Source organism: Carcharodon carcharias, chromosome 30 (assembly GCF_017639515.1).
Source record: "Carcharodon carcharias isolate sCarCar2 chromosome 30, sCarCar2.pri, whole genome shotgun sequence".
Lineage (NCBI taxonomy): Eukaryota > Metazoa > Chordata > Chondrichthyes > Lamniformes > Lamnidae > Carcharodon > Carcharodon carcharias.
The window spans coordinates 11,002,132-11,024,145 of record NC_054496.1 but is presented as its reverse complement, the minus strand read 5'-3'; the positions used below and the strand labels follow the sequence as shown (position 1 = coordinate 11,024,145).

At 45.1% G+C, this 22,014-nt stretch overlaps 1 protein-coding gene across 1 annotated transcript; it reads right to left on the bottom strand.

Moving 5' to 3' along the window:
- Positions 1-1,640: 1,640 nt before the first annotated feature.
- On the bottom strand, positions 1,641-21,786 carry LOC121271289 (nuclear receptor subfamily 5 group A member 2-like). The gene is made up of 6 exons (XM_041177167.1): positions 21,679-21,786; positions 15,315-15,456; positions 12,738-13,393; positions 2,939-3,058; positions 2,350-2,497; positions 1,641-2,120 (listed from the first exon to the last, which is right to left on the bottom strand). Exons 1-6 carry the CDS (start codon positions 21,778-21,780, stop codon positions 1,876-1,878), a joined length of 1,413 nt encoding a protein of 470 aa, XP_041033101.1. The 5' UTR covers positions 21,781-21,786; the 3' UTR covers positions 1,641-1,875.
- Positions 21,787-22,014: the final 228 nt, after the last annotated feature.

The window sequence follows — 22,014 nt, the reverse complement described above, 5'->3', positions numbered from 1 at the left end:
TCAGACCATTACACTTAAATGAGCCTGAACGAGCCTAGGTTCAGGCCTGGTTTGAATCAGAGATTACCATCCTGCCCTGCTTTATTGCAAACATTAAGGGTGTTCCTCTTTAAGAGCCGCTATTTTTTGTACATTGGTCAAGCTTTTCCTTGTTATCCAAACTGGATTACATAGATTTTGGATTTTTTTTTTTTGATTTCACAGAATCACACAGTGCAAAAGAGGCCCTTCGGCCCATCGAGTCTGCACCGACACGTGAGAAACACCTGACCTACCTACCTAATCCCATTTACCAGCACTTGGCCCATATCCTTGAATGTTATGACATGCCAAGTGCTCATCCAGGTACTTTTTAAAGGATGTGAGGCAACCCGCCTCCACCACCCTCCCAGGCAGCGCATTCCAGACCGTCACCGCCCTCTGGGTAAAAAAGTTTTTCCTTACATCCCCCCTAAACCTCCCGCCCCTCACCTTGAACTTATGCCCCCTTGTGACTGACCCATCAACTAAGGGGAACAGCTGCTCCCTATCCATCCTGTCCACGCCCCATATAATCTTGTACGCCTCGATCAGGTCGTCCCTCAGCCTTCAGTGCTCCAATGAAAACAACACAAGTCAATCCAACCTCTCTTCATAACTTAAATGTTTCACCCCAGGCACCCCCTGAACCCCCTCCAGTGCAATCACATCCACCCCTCCTCTTCTTAAGGTGCTGTCTCTAACAGAGATACAGTTTCCACACCCATAGCAACACAGTGCCACTTCACCTTCTTCATGTGCGAACTAGGACAGGGAGTGTGATGAGCTATTTCATCAGCCCAATCCCATTCTCAATCAATGAACAGATGCAGCTGAGGTTAAGATCAGTTAACTGAATACAGGATGGGTGTAAAACCTGGGAACACCCATTCTGTATGACTTGATCAGCATCAAGCTGCATTTAAAAACAAAAAAACTGCGGATGCTGGAAATCCAAAACAAAAACAGAATTACCTGGAAAAACTCAGCAGGTCTGGCAGCATCGGCGGAGAAGAAAAGAGTTGACGTCAACTCTTTTCTTCTCCGCCAATGCTGCCAGACCTGCTGATTTTTTCCAGGTCAAGCTGCATTTACTTGGTTGGCACTGGAAAGGTTATGTCCAGTAGCTCCTGTTGGTTATCTGGGCTGATTCCTTAATCCTCTGAGCTATTGCTACTAGTGATGCTGCTTTTTGACACCCCCTTCAGGATCTGTATCAGTTTGATGAAGAGGACGTAATGTATAGTCTATGGTCGGTGATGCTTGGAGATATTTACAATGCTTATCAACGTCTTTTTCATTTTGCCATTATATTGGATTTTCCTTCTACCAGACCCTCTTCATCCATGAGTGCCATTTACAATGGAGGAAATTGCAACTCAGTAGAAGTGCACAATTATATCCCCCCACTCCCCTCAGTTCTGGTAACTGTCACATTGCACCTATATTGATCCCAAAGACTATATCAACTTGTTAAAACATTTACAAGCTTGAGTTTTCTTGCTTTGACTTGGGTGTCCTTTGATAAATGAATTGAACAACACCAAACCCAAATGTAAAACTGTACAATAGCGGATCATGTTTTCCATTGGTTCCCATTCTCAGTCCAACCTGTGATATTTAGAGTGGCTTTGCTAAAAATAGGCTCCAAAGGAAAGTGTAGTCCATTCAAGGAAAAGGTCAAGTTTATTTGCATATTCACTTGTGGCCCTTCCTTTATCTCTGGCTGTAAATGTGAAAATCTCATTCTATGTACAGCTTCAATTTTCAGATTTCTGGATGATCTTGAATCCCTTGGGCCAAAGGTAAGAACCTTGAGCGTGCTTCTGTCTTACTCGGAAGGTCCATATTTTCAAATTAGACATGCTTGGCATGGAGCATTTCGATCAGTAGGTTGTTGCAAGGCACATCTCCATTCAAGTGCTTGAGGTAGAGGTACTCCTCAGCCTGCATGCTGATCGCTCGTATCTCAGGGAGCCTCAGGAGAAGTTGTCCAAACTGGTCAGCCTGCTGCGGGAAGCACATGGTGTAGTCCATCAGAGCCCTGTTTACCTTTTCCTGGATGGTCTCAACAAAAGGGCGGTTTTCCAGGCTTTTCACATCTGCGGAAGGGAAGAAGAGTTTGACATGACAGCTCAATAAAATGGCGCGACGCTGAGCGGGGAATCTCTCTTTAACCAATGGTTTTTGCTGACACCACGATCGCCGAAGATTAATCCCTGGAGACTCCAGGGCAGCCCTGGAGGGTTGGCAACGCATACCTGGATCCTAAGGCCATCAGCAACTGGCTGAAAGGAAACAAATCGATGCTCAAGTTTTCATGTGGCTTACCAGGGCTGAAGAGCACCAAGAACTTCAGACAGACAAACTCATGCCGGTCAGTCTGCAGGGAGCGAAGCTTGGTCACCAGCTCCTGCGTACGGGTCACCAGGGTATTCAGAGTGGCTCCTGATTGTGAAGCGATAGTTGAAAGATCAATCTGAGAAGAGGGGAACATCAGTTAGTCAATGCAGAAGAGGTGTCCAGCCACAGAAGTGTTAATTCCTGCCTCTTGAGCGTCCCCAATTTTAATTGCTCTACCACGGGTGCCAGAGCCCCTAGACCTCCCTGTCTCTCTGCCACATTCCCCATCTTTAAGGCACTCCTTCAAACCTACCTCTCTGACCATTGGGTCACCTGTCCCAATATCTCCTTAATGCGCTTCATTGTCAAATTTTATTTGCTAAAGCATCTTAGGATATTTTACTGTGTTAAAGGCACTATATAAATGCAAGCCCTTGTTATTGTTGATAGGTTGAGATGAAAAAGGAGGATGCCCATGTGGAGCATAAACATCGGCAGGAACCAGCTGGGTAAGGGAGGCCTGTTTCTGTGCTAATCCATTCGATATAACGTTACGTCAAAATGGAGCCACTTTTACCTGTTGCCCTGTCACCAGAAGGATGCTAGACTCCTTCCCGTGAGCCAGCTGCCTATAGATGTGATCCATTACCAGGAGTTCACTCCAGCAGTTCTGGAGAAGCTTCATCTGATCATCAACCTGTTAAAATACAAAACAAGAGCTGAATGAATTTTGAACTCTTCCTCCTGCTAGTTGAACAAAGGTTTTAGTTTTTTAACACCTTACAAAATATTTTCCTACCAATGTGTTAAGTCTGTGTACCCTGGAAGTCCAAACCTGAGTTGAAGACCTCACTGTGAAGTCTGATCGCTGTGTGGGTGGGGGGTGGGGCGGGGGGGTGGGGGGGGTGGGGGGTGGGGGGGGTGTGTGGGGTGGGGGTTGGGGGGGTGCCAAGCAGCTGGCGGTGGGATTGAGCATGAGGCAAAGATCCATGCCTTCAGCAAAGGGCAAGTGAAGAACGCAAACGATGCAGTGGAACCTCCTCCTGTCTGTGTGCTTTGAGATTAGGCAGCGGGAGGCAGCAGAGCGGAGACAGGGAAGCAGGATGAGATGCTGAATGATTTATTGCCAGGTTTTTTTTTTCTCTCTCCCTGTATGGCTCTCTCCGGACTTGTGAGGAAGTGAGCGCCACGCTCTGACATCAAAACACAAAAACGTCCTATCAGGAAAACGTGGGCATTTTCCTGTCATTTTCTGCTCTTAGTGTGATGGTGTTTCCACCATCCTGTTTGACATAATCTCTTAGATAACACGTTCATTCCATAAAGGGGAACAAAATAGTTTGGCCTGGCTGCAATGACTTAGTTGAGCACAGCCTGTAAACATACCATTAATGTGCTAATGTGTAACTGTTTGACAGAATGTAATAGCTGGAAATCAACATAATAGGGACAGAACTGTAGCAAATATGAGTCCAAAATTGTTGATTAAAAATCACTCAACCTCTAGTCCTGTTTCCCTCCCTCCTCTGCTACCCCAGCTCATGACTACAAACATTCTGTTTAAATTGTAAACAAACCAAATATTGAAGGAGACAGGCTCACACTCCCTGATCTACTAACACTGCTTAGTGTAGGCAGTGGGGTGTCTCTGACATACTGGACAATACATGTTACTGAGGCACAAGTCTGCTCTCTCTCATGCACTGGGTTAAAAAAAAAAGAAAGATTTGCATTTATATAGCGCATCTCACAACCACCAGACCTCTCAAAGCACTTTACAGCCTGTCACTGTTGTGTCACGTCAAAAGCATGGCAGCCAATTTATGCACAGCAAGCTCCCTCAAACAACAATGTGATCAACTGTTCTTTATGATGTTGATTGAGGGCTAAATATTGGCCAGGACACCGGTGATAACTCCCCTACTCTTCTTCGAAATAGCGTCATTTGGGGGTCTTCTCAGATAAGGGCTCAATTTAATGTCTCATCTGAAAGACGGTACCTCCAACCATGCAACACGACCATCAGTGCTGTACCGGAGAATCAGCCTTGATTCCTATCCTCGAGTGGGACTGCATGGTACCCAGCACCTTGTGACTGAGAGTACGACGAATTGAGCCACAGCTCAGACCACGGGCGGAACTTGGCCCTTGTCCTGCAAGCTCGGCGGTGGGGGTGGGGGGGGGTGGTGGTCAGGGGACGTTGGGATGCTGACCGCTGCCCGCAATCGAGCCTGGGAGACAATTTCACGCTGGGCGGGCCAATAGAAAGCGTGAAACGCGAGCGGCAGTGCTGAGTGTTGCCTGTGCGGGCGGGGAGGGGAGGAGGGTGAGCTGGGAGAGCTGCCTCAGGCAGGTGAAGATATGTAAAGAGATGTAATTCTAACATTAAAAATGTAACGTAACATGTCCCCTCGTGTGACTCTGTCACATGAGCAGGGGCTTGTTATTGGTGAAAAAAATAAAGTTTTTGTTTGATTTTTATTTGCCTTTGGAAACCTCATCCCGCCCGTGGACGAGGTTTCCGATCCTTTTCGCCAGCCCGCTAACCGAATGGTTGGATGGGCAGCGAATGATTTCTTTTAATTACCCTTTTAATGGCCTTTTAATTGTTGGCGGGCGCACTGCCGACTGAAATGTCACGTGAGCGGGCGTTGACCTCAGGACCGCAGGCCCAACATCATCACGCCTCATTTTAGGCTCGGCCTGATCAGGTACACCACCCGCCCAGCGAGCTAAAAATTCTACCCCAGGTTACTGAGCACGTGTCTGACTCCTCCGGCACACTGGACAACACATAACTTACTGGGATCTTGGAATTCACTGGGAACCCCAATAATCGGGTCCGTTTTAAAAACATTCTTTCACGGCTAGGCCAGCATTTATTGCCCATCCCTAACTGCCCTGGCTGTATAGTGATAGTTCATCTAAAACATTACCATATCTTCATTTGAACAATAATCTTCTCTGCATCAAACTGAGTGCTATGAGAAAATGTTAAGAAACACTCTTTCTCTTACATGTGCGGCAGAATGGGGCTGGGTCTCTCTTCACTAGGGCTCCCCTCTGAGTCTTTGAAGTCCCCCCGTTTTAATGCTGGCCCCTGTCAACTGACTTCAACCTTGGGCAGATTGGGGCTACCTGGAATTGCGTGGTTCCTCCCTTTCAGTTACAGGAAAGGGGCAGTTCATGTCGGCGATTGACGCCCTGTGGAAGATGGCAAGAGATCTGAGGGCAGATCAAAGCTGTAACTGCCTGATTCAGACCATCAGCTGCTGTTAACCAGGATGTGTCCCATCTGAGGGATTGTGATGCTGTTGACAGCACCGGTGTTTTTCTTGCTTTGACTGTTTCTTCTCGACTTGCTCTACGTGTTCCACTGTCCAAACTGCTGCCGCTTGCTGTTCAGCCTCTCTCACTTTTCTTCAGGGCTCGTCAAATTGTTTTAACCTTGTCTCCCCCACCTCAGGTTGCTGTCTTCCACAAATCATCCCCGTCTCAGATTTCGAGTGTTTTCTTATTAAAGTCCTGCTCGCCTCCCTTCCCTCCTGAGGCTGCTGACCCAGGCCCGGCATCCTTCGCCAGAGGCGACGGCCACACTCCAGCCCGGGGCCCAATCACGGGGTGGCGGTCAGTTTCGTGGCCGCTTCTGGGCCTGCCCTCCAGGTAAAAATCCTGCCCGTAGAATATGACAACGCACAGGGAGGCCATTCAGCCCATCAATTCTGCTCTGGCTCTTTCGAAGAGCAATCCAGTTGGCCCCCACACTCTGCTCTCTTTCTCTTTTGACCACTTAATTCTCCCTTTTGAAGGCTACCTTTGAATCTGTCTCCACCAACCAGTGCGTTCCAAATCCTAACCACGCATTGCATCCCTGGTTGTCGGCCCTTCAGCCATTGGAAACACTTCTTCTCTATTTGCTCTAGCTAAGTCCTTCATAATTTTAAATACCCCCCCATCAAATCTCTCCTCAGCCTGCTTTAAGGGGCAGAACACTAGCCTCTCACGTGTGGCACACTCAGTAATGCCGCCTGGATTCCTTTTTTGGACACGAAAGGAATCGAGGGCTGTGGGGGATAGGGCGGGAAAGTAGAGGTAAGGCAGAACCGCCTGGTTTTTATTGAACGGCGCAGCAGGTTCAGGGGCTGAATGGCTGACCCCTGCTCCTATTTCTTACATTCGTATAGGAATGGCAATGCCCCCGCACCACCCGCCCACCCCGCCCCCCCCACCCCCCCTCCGACCCCCTCAAGGAATCTTTGGACCTTCACTCTCCTGGGCTTTCCATTGCCTCTCTGTGACCAGGGCTGGCTTAGGACCCAACTCACAGAGCCAGTGAAGGAAGGCCGTCCACAGTGTGAGCTTAGATAGTTTATGGCCTCTCATTGCTATGTTTGCGACCCATTCTGTGTCAGTGATCCCTAGCTGTCTAAAGCATCCATACAACCCCTTTCATATCCTCAACGCATGCCTTCACAGCCAATAAACTATTACGTAGAATGTACAGCATGAAAACAGGCCATTCAGCCCGAGTGGTTCACGTTTATACTCTACTCGAGCCTTCTCCCACTCTAAATTTGCCTCCTGCAAGTTTGAACCTGACTCCATTTATACGATTAAATAGGGACTCAGCAACACAAAAACAGGCCATTCAGCCCAACTGGTTCATGCCGGTGTTTATGCTCCACATGAGCCTCCTCCTGCCCTTCATCACCTCACCCCATCAACATGTCCTCTAATCCACTCTCCCTTCATCACCCGCCCTTCATCACCTCACCCCATCAACATGTCCTCTAATCCACTCTCCCTTTGTTCTTTCCCCTTAAATGCATATTTGCCTCAACCATTCCCTGTGGCAGGGATAAAAGCAAAATGCTGCAGATGCTGGAAATCTGAAACAAAAACAGAAAATGCTGGAAAAACTCAGCAGGTCTAACAGCCTCTGTGGAGAGAGAAACAGAGCTAACGTTTCGAGTCCGTATGACCCTTCTTCAGAGCTGTAGTAGGGAGTTCGACATTCTCACTAATCTCTGGGTAAAGAGGTTTCTCCTGAATTCCCGAATGGGTTTGTTACCTTGACAACCTTATACTTATGACCACAGAGATAAAAACAAAAAAACTGCGGATGCTGGAAATCCAAAACAAAAACAGAATTACCTGGAAAAACTCAGCAGGTCTGGCAGCATCGGCGGAGAAGAAAAGAGTTGACGTTTCGAGTCCTCATGACCCTTCGACAGAACTTGAGTTCGAGTCCAGGAGTCCTTTCCTGGACTCGAACTCAAGTTCTGTCGAAGGGTCATGAGGACTCGAAACGTCAACTCTTTTCTTCTCCGCCGATGCTGCCAGACCTGCTGAGTTTTTCCAGGTAATTCTGTTTTTGTTTTATACTTATGACCCCTAGTTTAGATCTCTCCCCACAAACCCTTTCATAATCTTTAAGAACTCTTTTAGGTCACCTTTCATCTTGCCCTTTTCTAAAGGAAAGATCCCAACTCTGTGGAGTCTTTTCTTCTAAGTATTACCTCTTAGTTTTGGAATCATTCTTGTAAATCTTTTTTACACCTCTCCAGTGCCTCTGATACCTTTTTTTATAACATGGAGATCAGACCTGCTCACAGCAAGTGTGGGTGAAGGTTTTAACATAACTTAATTAATTTGACAGCATAATTGCTATTGCAATCTGGGCAAGGGCAGCAGGCCATTTTGCACAGAGCAAGATCCCACAAATAGCAACAGGATGAATGACTGGTTAACCTGTTTTAGACGTGTTGATAAATTTAGTCTATTCCTCTGCTCTTCGAATAATGCCGTGAAACCTTTTACACCCACCTGAGTGGGTGGACAAATTCTAAAGCTAGTTTCTCATCTGAAAAAATAAATGAGGCTTCCTCATCCATTCCCCCTATATCGGCCTAGATTGTGAACTAATGTGAGCCTCGAATCCATGAATCTTTGACCCAGATGCTAGCAACAGAGCCTTGGCTGGCATAAAATGGAATTTCAAACTTCTGTTTGGTAAGTCAACTCCAAATCATTCCCAATTTTGTAACAAATGTTCAGTAACAGTCAGAAATTTGGGCGGATGAAGGAGATGGGAATTGAATTGTTGACCTGTCCATGTTTCTTCAATTCCTCCTCTCCCTGTCCTGAAGATGTTTATTCGGGCTGGGAGGGTGGAATTCCCAGAGCACCGGCCCCTTCTGTTAAACCTCAATGAAGTAAGTGGTCAATCATCACATGCTGGCCTCGACAGTGAGTAATTGCAAGTTAATGAGCAATGAAAGTCTTCATCGATGAGCTTGATTAAAACTCAAAATCAGCACAATTCCAGGAAAGGGGTGGTTGTCCATCCCTCCTAGACTTTGGGCAGGTAATGGGATCAGATACCTTGGAAGAAAATGTGAATCAGAGGGAGGAACCTTCCAGGTCTTTGTGCTTGGGTAGCATGACAAGCAAATGTCTTACCGCCTGGGTCAGCTAGCTCTCCTTCCCTTTACAAACTGTACTTAGGGAAGACTTGCAGTGGCAGCTTTGGGCTGTAACAGAGCTAGCCTGGGCTGAAGGGATTCCCTTGCCTAGAAGAGAAAAAAAAAAATCCATCCTGTTTATTCGGATTGTCAGGGCAGATCCTGAGACAAAATGTGCCATCATGTAATAGTAAAGCAGATGAACCTGCAAACAAAAGGCTTTCTTCCTGTTACAGAACACTTCCGCTGTTCACCGCAACCCACAGCTGCTGCTTCCTCACTTCCAAACAAAGCAATGGTGCTCAGGCAACTGGCTTCTTATTTTGTTTTGTTAAGGATATTTAGTGTCAGGAATTCCTCGCTTGCAGCAACAATTATATTGTGCCTTCAAAGTACTAAAATGTCCCAAGGCGCTTCCCACTGGAGACACTACCAAACAAAATTTGACACCGAGGCACGTAAGAAGGGATTAGGATAAGTGGCCAAAAGCCTGGTCAAAAAGCTAGGTTTTAAGAACCGTCTTAAAGGAGGAGAGAGGAGTAGAGAGGTTTAGGGAAGGGATATCAGGGGCTGAGGGGCCACACAACTAATGGCCCGTCTACCAACAAGTGATGGCTGTTGGGGGGTGGGGGGAGGTGGGGGGGGGTGGGGGGAGGTGGGGGGGGGGTGGGGGGTGCGGTTTGCTGGGGGGGGAGGGGTGAGGTTGAGTGCGGTGGGAGCAGAGGGGAAGAAAATCAGGGATGTGCAAGAGTCCAAAATTGAAGGAGTGCAAAGGTCTCAGGAGAGTTGTAGGGCTGGAGAAAGTTACAGTGGTAGGGAGAGGTAGAAACTGTGGAGGGGTTCGAAAACGAGGATGAGAATTTTTTTAAAGCAGCAAGCCAGAGTTGTCTGGAGCTGTCTGCTGTGTGACACCTGATCCTGGTGGCAGTCTGTGAGACTGCCATGACTGACAACATCAAGCGACATCCTGGAAAATAGAGGTGCTGATGGTCATGCTAATTCTGTAAAAATACTTGCTATAAATTATCGTACACTGTACAGTGAAATACTGGGCGTAATTACAGAAAATCAGGCTAGTCAGTTGTTGAACGCTTTAGCCAGGTGACAACATCTTAATCAGAAACAGAAAATGCTGGAAGAACTCAGCAGGTCTAACAGCATCTGTGGAGAGAGAGAAAAAACAGAGTTAAAGTTTTGAGTCCTTATGACTCTTCTTCAGAGCATCTTAATGTTGGAATCTGAATTATCTTTTTTTTTCATTCATTCATGGGACGTGGGCTTTGCTGGCTGGGCCCAGCATTTACTGCCCATCCCTAATTGCCCTGGAGAAGGTGGTGGTGAGCTGCATTCTTGAACCGCTGCAGTCCATGCGCGGTTAGAGAGGGAGTTCAGGATTTTGAGCCAGTGGCAGTGAGATAATGGTGATGGTGATGTCTGAGACATTATCTGTAAGAAAGATGAGTGGGAAATGTGGATACTTAATTAGAGAATTTTCCCTTTGACAGTGTGGGCTGGATTTTCACAGAGGCAAAATGGTGAGTGGGACCCAGATGCAGAAGTGCAGCCCCCATTTCCGACAGATCCCATTTTTGCCGGCTGGGAATGCGGCAGGACACAGGCGGAAATCCTGAACTCAGCAGGATCATTTGAGATTCGTGCTGAGTTCAAGACCCCATTTTCTCTGTTCCAAGGGCCTTAACCTGCAGCGTGGGGATAACAAATGAATGGAGTAGATATGAACCCTTGTGAAGAGTGGATAAAAAGGGTTTGTGATCTGAAGCTTTTTAAATCCCCACCACTTCAAACATTAAAAAAGCAGGCTGAAGCTGTCAGGTAGCATTAAAAAAAAACACCCTCTGCTGGACTGCTTTTACTGATGTAGGTTAAGAAAAAACATTGCCATCTGTTCCTGCAGTTTCAATCGAGTTTTTGTTGACATTTACAGAGGGCTGTTATTACAACTGAAGTCATTATGAATGTCTAGCTGAGTTTCAAAAGCTACAAAATCACTTATCTCAATGGGTAGGGGGAGCTGAGTTCACAATTTGATTGACCGTTTAAAGAAGCTATTAAAGGATGATCTGCCTTTGAAACAGTTACTGCATAGAACTTTGTTTATATAACAGGTTGAGAATTTAAGGGGGTTTAAAATCTTTGGTTGGGTTTCATGAATAGGAGTTTTTCAGTATCAAGTGTGTATAAGTGGGAGCTCAATTAGATTGTTAGAAGTTTAATTTTTTTCATCTCTACATGGTTCATGATGTCTGCCCATAGTGTATAATGTGTCAGTGACTATGGAGGTGTTATCAGGATATGAGGTAGCATGGAGGAGGGATTGAGGGGCGCAAGGAAGGGGCATGAGTTGGCATTGAGGGGGCATAGGGAATGGGTGGCGGGGCTAAGGGGTGAGTGCCAGAGGACCTAAGAGCTTCTAAAACAACTGCAATGAAGTCCTAGAGAACTGAAGCAGAGCTTTTACCCAACCTGCCTCGGGACTTGCCCACCCACATGACTACCTACGATCCGATTCCAGGGTCGGCAGGCCCTACCCTAACTCGCCCCTGCCTCACTGGAGCGAAAATTAGGTGTAACAGTGCTCTTCAAACTGAGGGGGGTCTGTACAGTTTTGAAATTTCCTGACTCGATCTACCCACCTCAGTAGCGAAAACCCAGCCCTGTTTCTCTGCTTTGAAATCCTTATGTAGAAACTTTCTGTCAATGTAATAATACTTGCGTGGTCAATAGGGGGACATTAGTGTGTCCTGTTATTGGGTTATAAATACAAAGTGTGTTTATAACACAGATTAAGGGTCACTTTGGCTCAAAAATCTGCCTGCCATGTTCAAAATGTTGTGGGTTCAATGCCAAGCCCAGTCATAGAATCTCAGCCTGACGCAATTATATCTCAGGTGAGGTTTTAAGCTAAGGTTCATCTCCTGGTTCAGATGATCCCATGACACTGTTGGAAGAGGTATAACAAACTTGTCTCTCAACCGATAAAAACAAATTAACCGGTTAATCCTAATTGCTGTTTCTAGGATCTTGCTAGGTGCCAATTGGCTGCTTTAATTGAGCAATGCAACAGCAGTATTCCAAAATGAATGCATTGCTTTTAGGTGCTTTGAGACACTCTGAGGACTTGATGAAGATAAGTTTGGCCTTGCTGTCTTTTTTTTTTAATGTTCAGTTCCTTCTTTCTCTCTTTCTCTCTCTCTTTCTTTCCCAGCAATTGTAAAAACTCATTCACAATGAATGAGCAGAACCTAGACAACGAAGACAATGGAATAATCACCATCCATGCCCCTCGGAGCTGCACTAATTTAAGTTGGGAGAAAAGGCGAGTGATTTGTCGCAGTAACTAACTTCTCCAGATCTGCTTATTTTTCCTGCCTGGAGCACACTTTGGACAAAATGACAGTAAGCACAGAAAATCTTGTGGTATATTATGGGATGCCAGCTGTGGTCAGTACCATGCGCTCTGCCACACTTGCTCTGTTAAATGTACTCTTGTCATATGCACTTTGCCATACGTGCTTTGTCACTTGGACTTCACTACATGTGTTCTGTCCCACTCAGTGTCACGTGTGCTCTGTACACATTCACACTGTGACAAAATCACTTGTTGTGGAGTTATGTTTCAAACAACTAGCAGATCTCGCAGTCAATGACATTGATAAAACAGCTTCCTGTAATTTATGACGTGATCTAAATCCCTAAGATGCATGGCAGATATGACATCCCAGCCTCCAAGTCATCCTGGTTGAAAGTGTAGCCAAGGAGAGAAAGGCTCAAGATACCGTAACTTAGATTGTGAATATTTTTGGTGAGCTATCAAAATTGGTCAATGAATTGTCTGAACGGCTACCAATTAAATGAGAAAGACCTCATTCCTTTTTTTGAGCGTTGCATTACCTTCAGCTCCTTGAAGTATATGCTGCTCCTGGCCCATTCCACCAAGGAGAATAAGGTTTGATCAGCCATTTTGCACATGATGCCAAACGTGTTGAGCCTCTCATGCTTCCCTCTGGTGGTCTGCTCTTGCTGCAGGTAATTTAGGATCTTTGCCCGGACCTGGGCCTCGTCTGGTTCACACTTCACCAACTCCTGTATCAGCTGTGGCACAGCTGCGGCTGAACTGGGCCTGTAAACCTCCAGGTACGGGTTGCTGAGCAACGGCTCGGGGGATCCCGGGTAGCTGGGGTCCATGTGTTCCGACTTGACGTGACAGCTCGGGAAGGGGCTGCACAGGTGGTACCCTGGCATGGCACCATGTGCCGCAAGGGACATGTTGACTGGAGAAGCGTCAACCACGTTGCTGTCATAATCTCCTGCTGACGATGACAAGCTGTTATAGCTTAAGGATAGACACTTGGATGCTGAGTGTAGGCTTTCACTAGTGATGGGTGTGGTCCGGTCCATTGGTAGGCTTTGCATCACATAAGAGGTAGGATCCAGTTTAATTCCATTGCCATTAATGAGAGCTTTCTTCTGCTGTTTTAACGCCCTGTCCTGCTTGTACAAGGGCCCAAACTTGTTCCGGCCACCTCGCATTCGATCCGCTCGTACAGCTATTCAGAAAAGGAAATATTGGGTTAGCTATTGACCAATTTGTCTGGGAGCAGGTAAGTGGTAGCATGCACTAATATTTTGTACATTGCAGGTTTAGGACACTGATATGTATAAAGGGTTATCACTCTAATTTGCATCTTTCCCTTTTCCCTCTTACTTTCTCTCCCCTATGCTCCCAGAAGCTCTGATTTCCACTAGAGCCCAGTTCTCAAGGGACACGGTCCGCTTCAGCTCAGAGCGAGGTCACTCCCTTCTGCTATCTCACACATGATGCCATTGGACAGTGAATGCAGGGCATTCTCTGGGGCTCTTCCACTGAACCCAATTGAGTCCTCGCCTGACTTAGATAGACACTGAATGACTAATTCCACAGTTCCAATGGGGAGACCCGATGACAAGATATTCGGGATGGACAACATCAACAGGGTGTGACAGTGAGAGAGAGAATGGGCTCCTACAGAAATAAGAGCTTCTGGGAGCAGAGGGGAGAGAAAGGAAGGCAGAAAAAGGAAAGATGCACATTAGAATGATAAACCTTTATAAATATCAGTGTCCTAAACCTATAATGTACAAAATATTAATACAGACAAAGCAGGAATCAACATGACAAGAGCTTTCTTCCAGCCTAACCTAGAGAATGAAAGATGTGCAAGAAAAGTCTCTCTCGCTATGGGTCGTTTATACATCATGTACGTGCACAGGTCTAAGTGTATTGTCCAAAGCTGTAATCAGATGATGGTCTTGTATGTATGAAGTCATCCTGTGTCCCAACAATACCATTGTTGCATATTCAGCAAACTGAAGTTGGTATTTCTTTCTTAGCACATAGACAATTGGTAGCATTGAACTAAGACACTTTGTGGGTAATTGTATGGAAATCCTCCTTATGTGGAAACTTATCCTCAGAAGAAATCCTCCTTATCCTCTTAAGGTTGAGCTTTCCCATTGGCTTAGCAAGTTTACCCAGTGCGTAGCTGAGCCGTGTAGATAAAGGAGAACCCATCTCACGTTTCAGCTATCTGATCTCAGCCAGGGTGATTGGAAGGGATACTGTAATCACATTCAGTGCCCAGGGAGGGGCAACTGTTCAGAGCTCCCAGAGTTAAGATACAGATCAGTCATGATTTCATTGAATGACAGAACAGGCTCAATGCGCTGAATCGACCTCTTGGCGTTCCCATGTTCTCATTCTTATCATGATCCATGACTCCCATTTGGAAACCTGCGTGTGTGCTTTTCAGTTCAGGCAGGACTGGGCACCCTATGATTAGATCGCCCACCAAACTCAGTGTCTGCACCCGCAAATATCTGTGTCCAGTTTTACCTGTCCTGGGAGGGTGATCAATGTCCATGGATTCATTATCCAACATGTAGAATTAGCCAATGAGCAACAGAAGGAAAAATAAACTACAGGTTAATATTCATGGTGGGACCTGTCACTGATTGACATTGCCCAGGTTTCTGTTTCAGGTGCTGAATGGTCTATTGCTCATGTTTTGAGTATTTTCTCTAAAGAGGGGATAATTATCTTGTGCTCAAATCCCTCCAGGGCCTCACCTCTCCCTATCTCTGTAACCTTCCCCAGCTCTATAATCTTCTGAGATCTCTCCATTGCTCCAATTCTGTCCTCATGAATATCTCTGATTTTCATCACTCCATCATTGATAACCGTGCCCCCAGCTACCTGGGCCCCAGATCTGGAATTCCCTCCCTAAACATCTCTTCCTCTCTCCCGCTTTAAGATGCTCCTTAAAACCAACCTTTTTAGCCAAGCTTTGGGTCACCTGTCAGAATATTTCCTTATGTGGCTCGGTGTCAGCTTTTTTTTCTGACGGTCTCTCCTTAGGATGTTTTTAATTAACGTTAAAGGTGCTATACAAATGCAAGTTGTTGTTGTGAAAGAGAATGAATATGAGTTACCTTCCAGCTTCATTCCGACAGTCAAACATTTTTGGAATCGACAGTAAGGACACCGCTTCCTTTGTGCTTTGTCGATCTGACAGCTCTGGTTTTCTACACAGGTGTATCGTTTGTTATTCTGAACAGTGCGTTTAAAAAAGCCCTAAAATAGAAGCATACACATGGCTTCTTAATTTAGTTAATCAACAACACTTCCTCTGTGCTGTGGACAAGCAGCTGTCTATACAAGGCAGATACCAGACTAGGAAGTGGTGCTCTGACCTCTTACTTCCAGCCTGGGGTCAGCCAGAGATTTCAACTGTTTCCTTAAGGTCATTTAGAGCAACATTGCCATTTTAGCTTATGATGTAATTATTGTTTAAGCTTTGTATAGAGCACAGGTCCGGTCCCACACTGTATAACCGTACTGCCTGTAATTAAGTGAGGACGTGTTGACTTTGGAGAGTGTTGGAGAAGCAGCCGGAATGTCAAAAAAAAATAGGAGCAGAAGTAGGCCATACGCCCCCTCGGACCTGCTCTGCCAAATAAGAAGATCATGGCTGATCTGGTCTTGGCTTCAACTCCACTTTCCTGCCTGTTCCCCATAACTCTTGACTTCTCTATAGTTCAAGAATTTGTCTCCATCACCCTTCAATATATTCAATGACCCGGCCTCCTGCTTTCTGGGCTAGAGAATTCCAAAGATTCATGATCGTCTGAGACAAGAAATTCCTCTTCACCTCCATTGTAAATGGGAAACCCCTTATTCTGAAACTGTGCCTTCCAGATCTAGATGCCCCCACACGGGGAAACATCCTTTCAGCATCTACCCTGTTAAGCTCCCTCAGAATCTTATATGTCTCAACAAGGTCACCTCACATTCTTCGAAAATGCAAGGAGTACAGGCCCAACCTGTTCAACCTTTCCTCATTATACAACTCAGGAATCGACCCAAGTGAACCTTCTTTGAACTGCCTCCAATTCAATTTATCCCTCAATAGATCAGGAGACCTAAACTGTACACAATACAGCATCGTGAGTTCAAATCCCACCGTAGCAAGTTGTGAATTCAATAAAGCTGTCCGTCCCTGGGAAATGAAAATCCAGGAATGTGTAAAGCTGATTACTGACAATAAAAACTCAACTGGTTCACTAATGTCCCAAGGGAAGGAAACATTTCACTGCTTACCCAGTCTGGCTTATGTGACTCCAATCCCATATTACATTGTTGGCTCTTCATGCCTTTTGAAATTAGATGGGATTTTTTTTTTATTCATTCACGGGATGAGGGTGTCGCTGGCTGGGCCAGCATTTATCGCCCGTGCCTAATTGCCCTTGAGAAGGTGGTGGTGAGCTGCCTTCTTGAACCACTGCAGTCCTCTCAGACAGTTAGACCAAAAAGGGTGACAGTGAATCAGTTTCCCATTCTACTGTCACCCAATTCTTTCCCAATGATGTCGCTGGGCTACCAACACACACTTGCCCATTTTGCACTCTTGTCCCAGCTGCCTGTATACCCCAGCATGTTAAAATCTTTGGTGAAATAATGATGAAAGTAATTACATACAAACTGTTGATGTTGTCATTACTACTATCACCCAGCGAGCTTTGAACTGCATGCCACATAGATCATGAAGATCCACCAGTGAGTCATCATGAACTTTGCCTGCTGCATCATGTAGATACAGGTTCATTTTTATGGATTAACAATATCACATAACTCGAGATGACTTTGTTAGTCTTTACCGATTAACCATATTTTAGTTTCTTATTCCTTACTCCATGGTAGCTTTCTGCCAACTGTGTGTGGAAGGACCCATTTGCATTGATTATTTACACAGACTAATGAAAACCTTGTCCTTGTGAACTAGTGAACAACAATAATTAGCACTGCATAGGGGACTTAACCAGTGAAGCAGAAGCCACCCCTGTATTTTTTTTTACTTGACCAATAATTGGGCTGTGATGTGCAAGGTGTCTTTGAATGTTCCTTTAATTCTGGCCTCTTGATCATTCCTGATTTTAACCCCTCCCAACCTGTGGCTATGCTTTAAGCAGTGTGAAATTCCTAAACTCTTGAATTCCATGCCTCAACCTCTCTAACTTTCTCTCCTCCTTTAAGTCACTTCTTAAAACCTACCTCTTTGACCAAGATTTTGGTCGCCTGTCCTAACATCTCCTTTTGTGGCCCAGTGTCAAACCTTGTTTGATAACGCTTCTGTGAAGCAGCTTGGGATGCTTTCATTCGAGGCATTATATAACACAAGAACACAGGAAAAAGGAACAGCTAGGAGTAGACTGTATGGGCCATTGAACCTCCTCTGCCATACAAAACAATCATGGCTGATTTTGGGCTTCAACACTATTTTCTCGCCCACTCTCCATAATCCTTAATTCCCTGAGAAACCAAAAATCTGTCCATCCCAACCTTAAATATATCCAATGATGGAGCATCCACAACCCTCAGGGGTAGAGAATTCCAAAGATCCACAACCCTGTGAGTGAAGTAATTTCTCCTCAACTCATTCCCAAATGATTGGCCCCTTATCCTGAGACTGTGCCCCCATGTTTTAGATTCCCCGACCAGCAGAAACAATCTCTCAGCGTCCACCCTGTCAAACCCCCTCAGAATTGTGTACTTTTCAATGAGATTGTCTTTCATTCCTCTAAACTCCAGAGAACATAGGCTCAATTTACTCAGCCTCTCATCCTGGGACAATCCTCTCGTCCCAGGACCAATCTAGTGAACCTTCACTGCACCATCTCTAATGCAAGCATATCCTTTCTTAAATGTAGAGACCAATGCTGCACACAGTATTCCAGGTGAGGTCTCACCAAAGCCCAGTACAATTGTATCATGGATGTGTCTTTGACACTGAGTTTTGTTTTTCAATAGAATGTATTTTAGTTGAAGATTTTACATAAGAACCCAAGAAATAGGAGCAGGTGTAGGCCATTCGGCCCCTCATGCCTACCATGCCATGCAATAAGATCATGGCTGATCAGCCCCAGGCCTCAACTCCTCTCTCGTGCCAATTCCCCGTAGCCCTCAACACCCCAGTATTTCAAAAATCTATCTACGTCCTCTTTAAATACTTTCAGTGATCTAGCCTCCACAACTCTCTGGGGTAGAGAATTCCAGACATTCACTACCCTCTGAGAGAAGAACTTCCTTCGCATCTCAGTTTTAAATGAGTGCCCCCTCATTTTGTAACTATGTCCCCTAGTTCGAGATTCCCCCCCCCCATTAGTGGAAACACCTTCTCAACATCTACCCTGTCAAGACCCCTCAGAATCTTGTACGTTTCAATAAGATCACCCCTCATCCATCTAAACTCTAATCAATAAAGGCCTAACCTGTTTAGCCGTTCTTGATAAGTCAACCCCTTCATCCCAGGAATCAGCCTAGTGAATCCCTTTTGAACTGCCTCCAATGCGGGGACCAAAACTGTACCCAGCACTCTAGGTATGGCCTCACCAACACCCTGTACAGTTGAACTGTTTTTTAAATGTTTCCCATTGTTCATTTATCTCCATAAATTTTAATCGATTTACCCAGTCAACCTTAGCCAGTTCTCCCTGCATACCTATGTGACTGGCTTTGTTTAAGTTTAAGATTCTGGTTTGTAATTGCAAGTTATTGTTGTTAAGACCTTACTTGATGAAGAAGCCAATCTTTTAATGCTGAGTTTATGACATATAACTGGGATGGAGCAAAGGGAGGTTGATTCCTGCTGCCTTTACCTGACCTGTGACGGGCAGTATTGGATAGTAATAGGGAAACAAGTGATTGTTTCTCAGCACTGGAATCCATCGTTTAGATAAATACAAACCATTGAAAAAAAATTTCCCCTCATAATTAATGGATACATCTGATAAAGACTTGTCATTGTTTTCTCATTTTACCAGGACCCACTCGAAAGCTCATCCTGTTTATAAAGAACATTGTTTGACTGTCTCGTTTCTCCCCTGCACCCCCACCACCCCCTTGCAACTCCTCCCCCCCCATCCCCCGCCCCACTAACCTCTCTGTTAATTTGTCAAGAAGCAAATCCTGTTTAGACAGCAAAAATTGCTTTGCCAACTCTTTTAAGCAGATCATTCCTGGATCAGACAAAAGGATGTATTTTCCATTGGCTCAAATTGACAGGATTTACAAAAGAGCAGAAAGCAAGATGGTGTAAGACCTATGCTGATACTTCAGTGTAGTACGGGGGGAGTGCTGCACTGTTGGAGGTGCCATTTTTCAGATGAGACATTAAACCAAGGCTCCTCTCAAGTGAATGTAAAAGATCCCATGACACTATTTTGAAGAAGAGCAGGCAAGTTCTCCTGGTCATTATTTATTCCTTAACTAACATCACTAGCACAAATGATCTGGTTGTTATCACAGTGCTGTCTGGAGGAGCTTGCTGCGGGCAAATTGGCTGCTGCATTTCTCACAGCAGTGACTACACTTCAAAAGTACTTCATTAGCTGTAACGTGCTTTGGTATGTTTAGATGTCATGAAAGGGGCTATAGAAATGCAAGTCCTTTTGCTTTTGTGCATCTCATTGGTACTTCTGTCTAACACTTACCACCATTAATGAAGATACTGTCATAAAGGGATGGTGCTTTGCAAAGTAAATGATGACAGTGTGTCACATCACATGATATTGGCAGATAAGGAAGGCCTTTTGGCCCATCTTAATGCAGCCATCCCAAAAGATCTTAATGTTCCCCCATTGTTTATTAAATAATTACAAGGTTTTTTTCCCCTTTAACTGGAAATTTAGTCCACAGGTTAATCAAAGGTAGGTAATTAGCCATGGTCCATGAGGGGCCATAGGCATCTCTCTCTGTTAGAGAGAAAAAAGTGGTTATGCAGCTTGAGGGGGTACCATTCCACATTAAGCATTCAGCAAGGCAAGGAAGCAGCCCTTTATGAACTAGGACAGCCAATATGGGAGTTGAACCCACGCCGCATACAATTGGACTCATTCTTCTCCACACTCTAGTCAACTGGGTTAACCAACCTCCCATGTTAATCATTAGAACATAACAAATAGGAGCAGGAGCAGGGAGTAGGCCACTATATTCTATATGATTATAACTGATCTTCTATCTCAACTCTACTTTCCTGCTTGATTTTCACATCCCTTAACTAAGTCCAAAAATGTATCCATCTCAGTCTTGAATATATTCCACGAATGAGCATTCAAAGGGAATTGCAAAGATTCACAGTTCTTTGAATGAAGAAATATCTCCACATCTCAGTCTTTTATCGCCAATCCCTTATCTTGAGACTATGATCCCTAGTCCTTGGCTTTCCAGCCAGTGGAAAAAGTCTGTCAGCCATTACCTTGTCAAGTCCCTTCAAAATCCATACATTTCAATGAGATCACCTCTCATCCTTCTAAACTCCAGAGGGTCTAGGCCCATTTTACTCAGCCTCTCATCATAGGACAGTCCTCCCATCCGAGGGAATCAAGCTAGTGAACTTTTGATTTGCCACCTCAAAGGCATTTCCCTTAGATAAGGAGACCAAAATTGTGCACCGTACTTCGGGTGTGGTCTCTCCAAAGCCCTGTCTAGTTGCTTATTCTTGAAATCATAATGTGGAGGAGTAGATTTAAAACTACCTTTCATCACTTTGAACCTATGTGTCCAGTATTTACAATCTAGCCATAAATGCTTCCCTAACCGGTTTCAAGGGCAAGTTGCAGTTTCGGCACACATTCTAGAAACAGAGAGAATATTTGGTGGATGTGTCACACAAAATGTGTAACAGTTACAATATATATGGTTGAGCCCAAAACATCCCATTTGTACCCAACAGTAAGAACATTGTGATCCAGAAGAAAATCCAGAGGCTGGTTACAAACTGGCTGGAGATTTGCTAAAAATAACTGAATGACCTTTGTTACATAGCGTTCCGTTTCTGTCAACTGTTTTGCAAGGAAGCCCTTGCAGTAATTTTTCCCTGTAGTAGTTCCAAAGGCCAGTGTTTTCTGACTTTTAAGCAATAATGTTTATTCTTTCACATCAAAATGTCTCTCTTCTCTTGAAAGTGGCTGATTTATGCTGGAGGGTATGGTTCCATTGCCAGAACGTCTCCCAAAAATGTTTTTTTTTATCACTAGGACTCTGAACTGTTTGACCTGGGAGTGTTGCAGATGATCTCTATCTTGTCCTCAAGGAATGTTCATCCAATCCAACGTATCATTGGATAGTGGCCGGGACTGGGAGCTCTGGCTGATTTCTACGCTCCTTAGCCTTAAGGATGTATGGTGGGGGAATTAAACCTCGGAATTTCTGGTCTCTGTGGGCCAGTACCTAACCCTGCAGCGCCTTTGGTTCAGCCTCAGGCGTATATGCCTAACAATGGCTTAGAACATTTCATACCTTGCAACTTTCACAGGTCAGAAGGCCATAGTGGTATCCTGAGACTTTGTCTCCACAAATCGGACATAGTTCCTCATATGTTGCTTCAAGCGGGAACTCCATCTTAATCTGAGGATCTAGGATATGAAACAGAAGGTCGTTGATGTTTTACTGAGTCCTTGCTTCCTCATCGAACCAATATTGCAATAATGTGCCCTGGACGATTTTGTGAAAAAGAGTAGAGCATGCAGAAATAAATAGCCTGTAATGCCTTCACCTGGTGATGTCTAATGTCTACATTTAAAATTTGTGGCCAGCAACTAGCCTCCCATTTTGGTTTCCAATTTGTTCCTGACC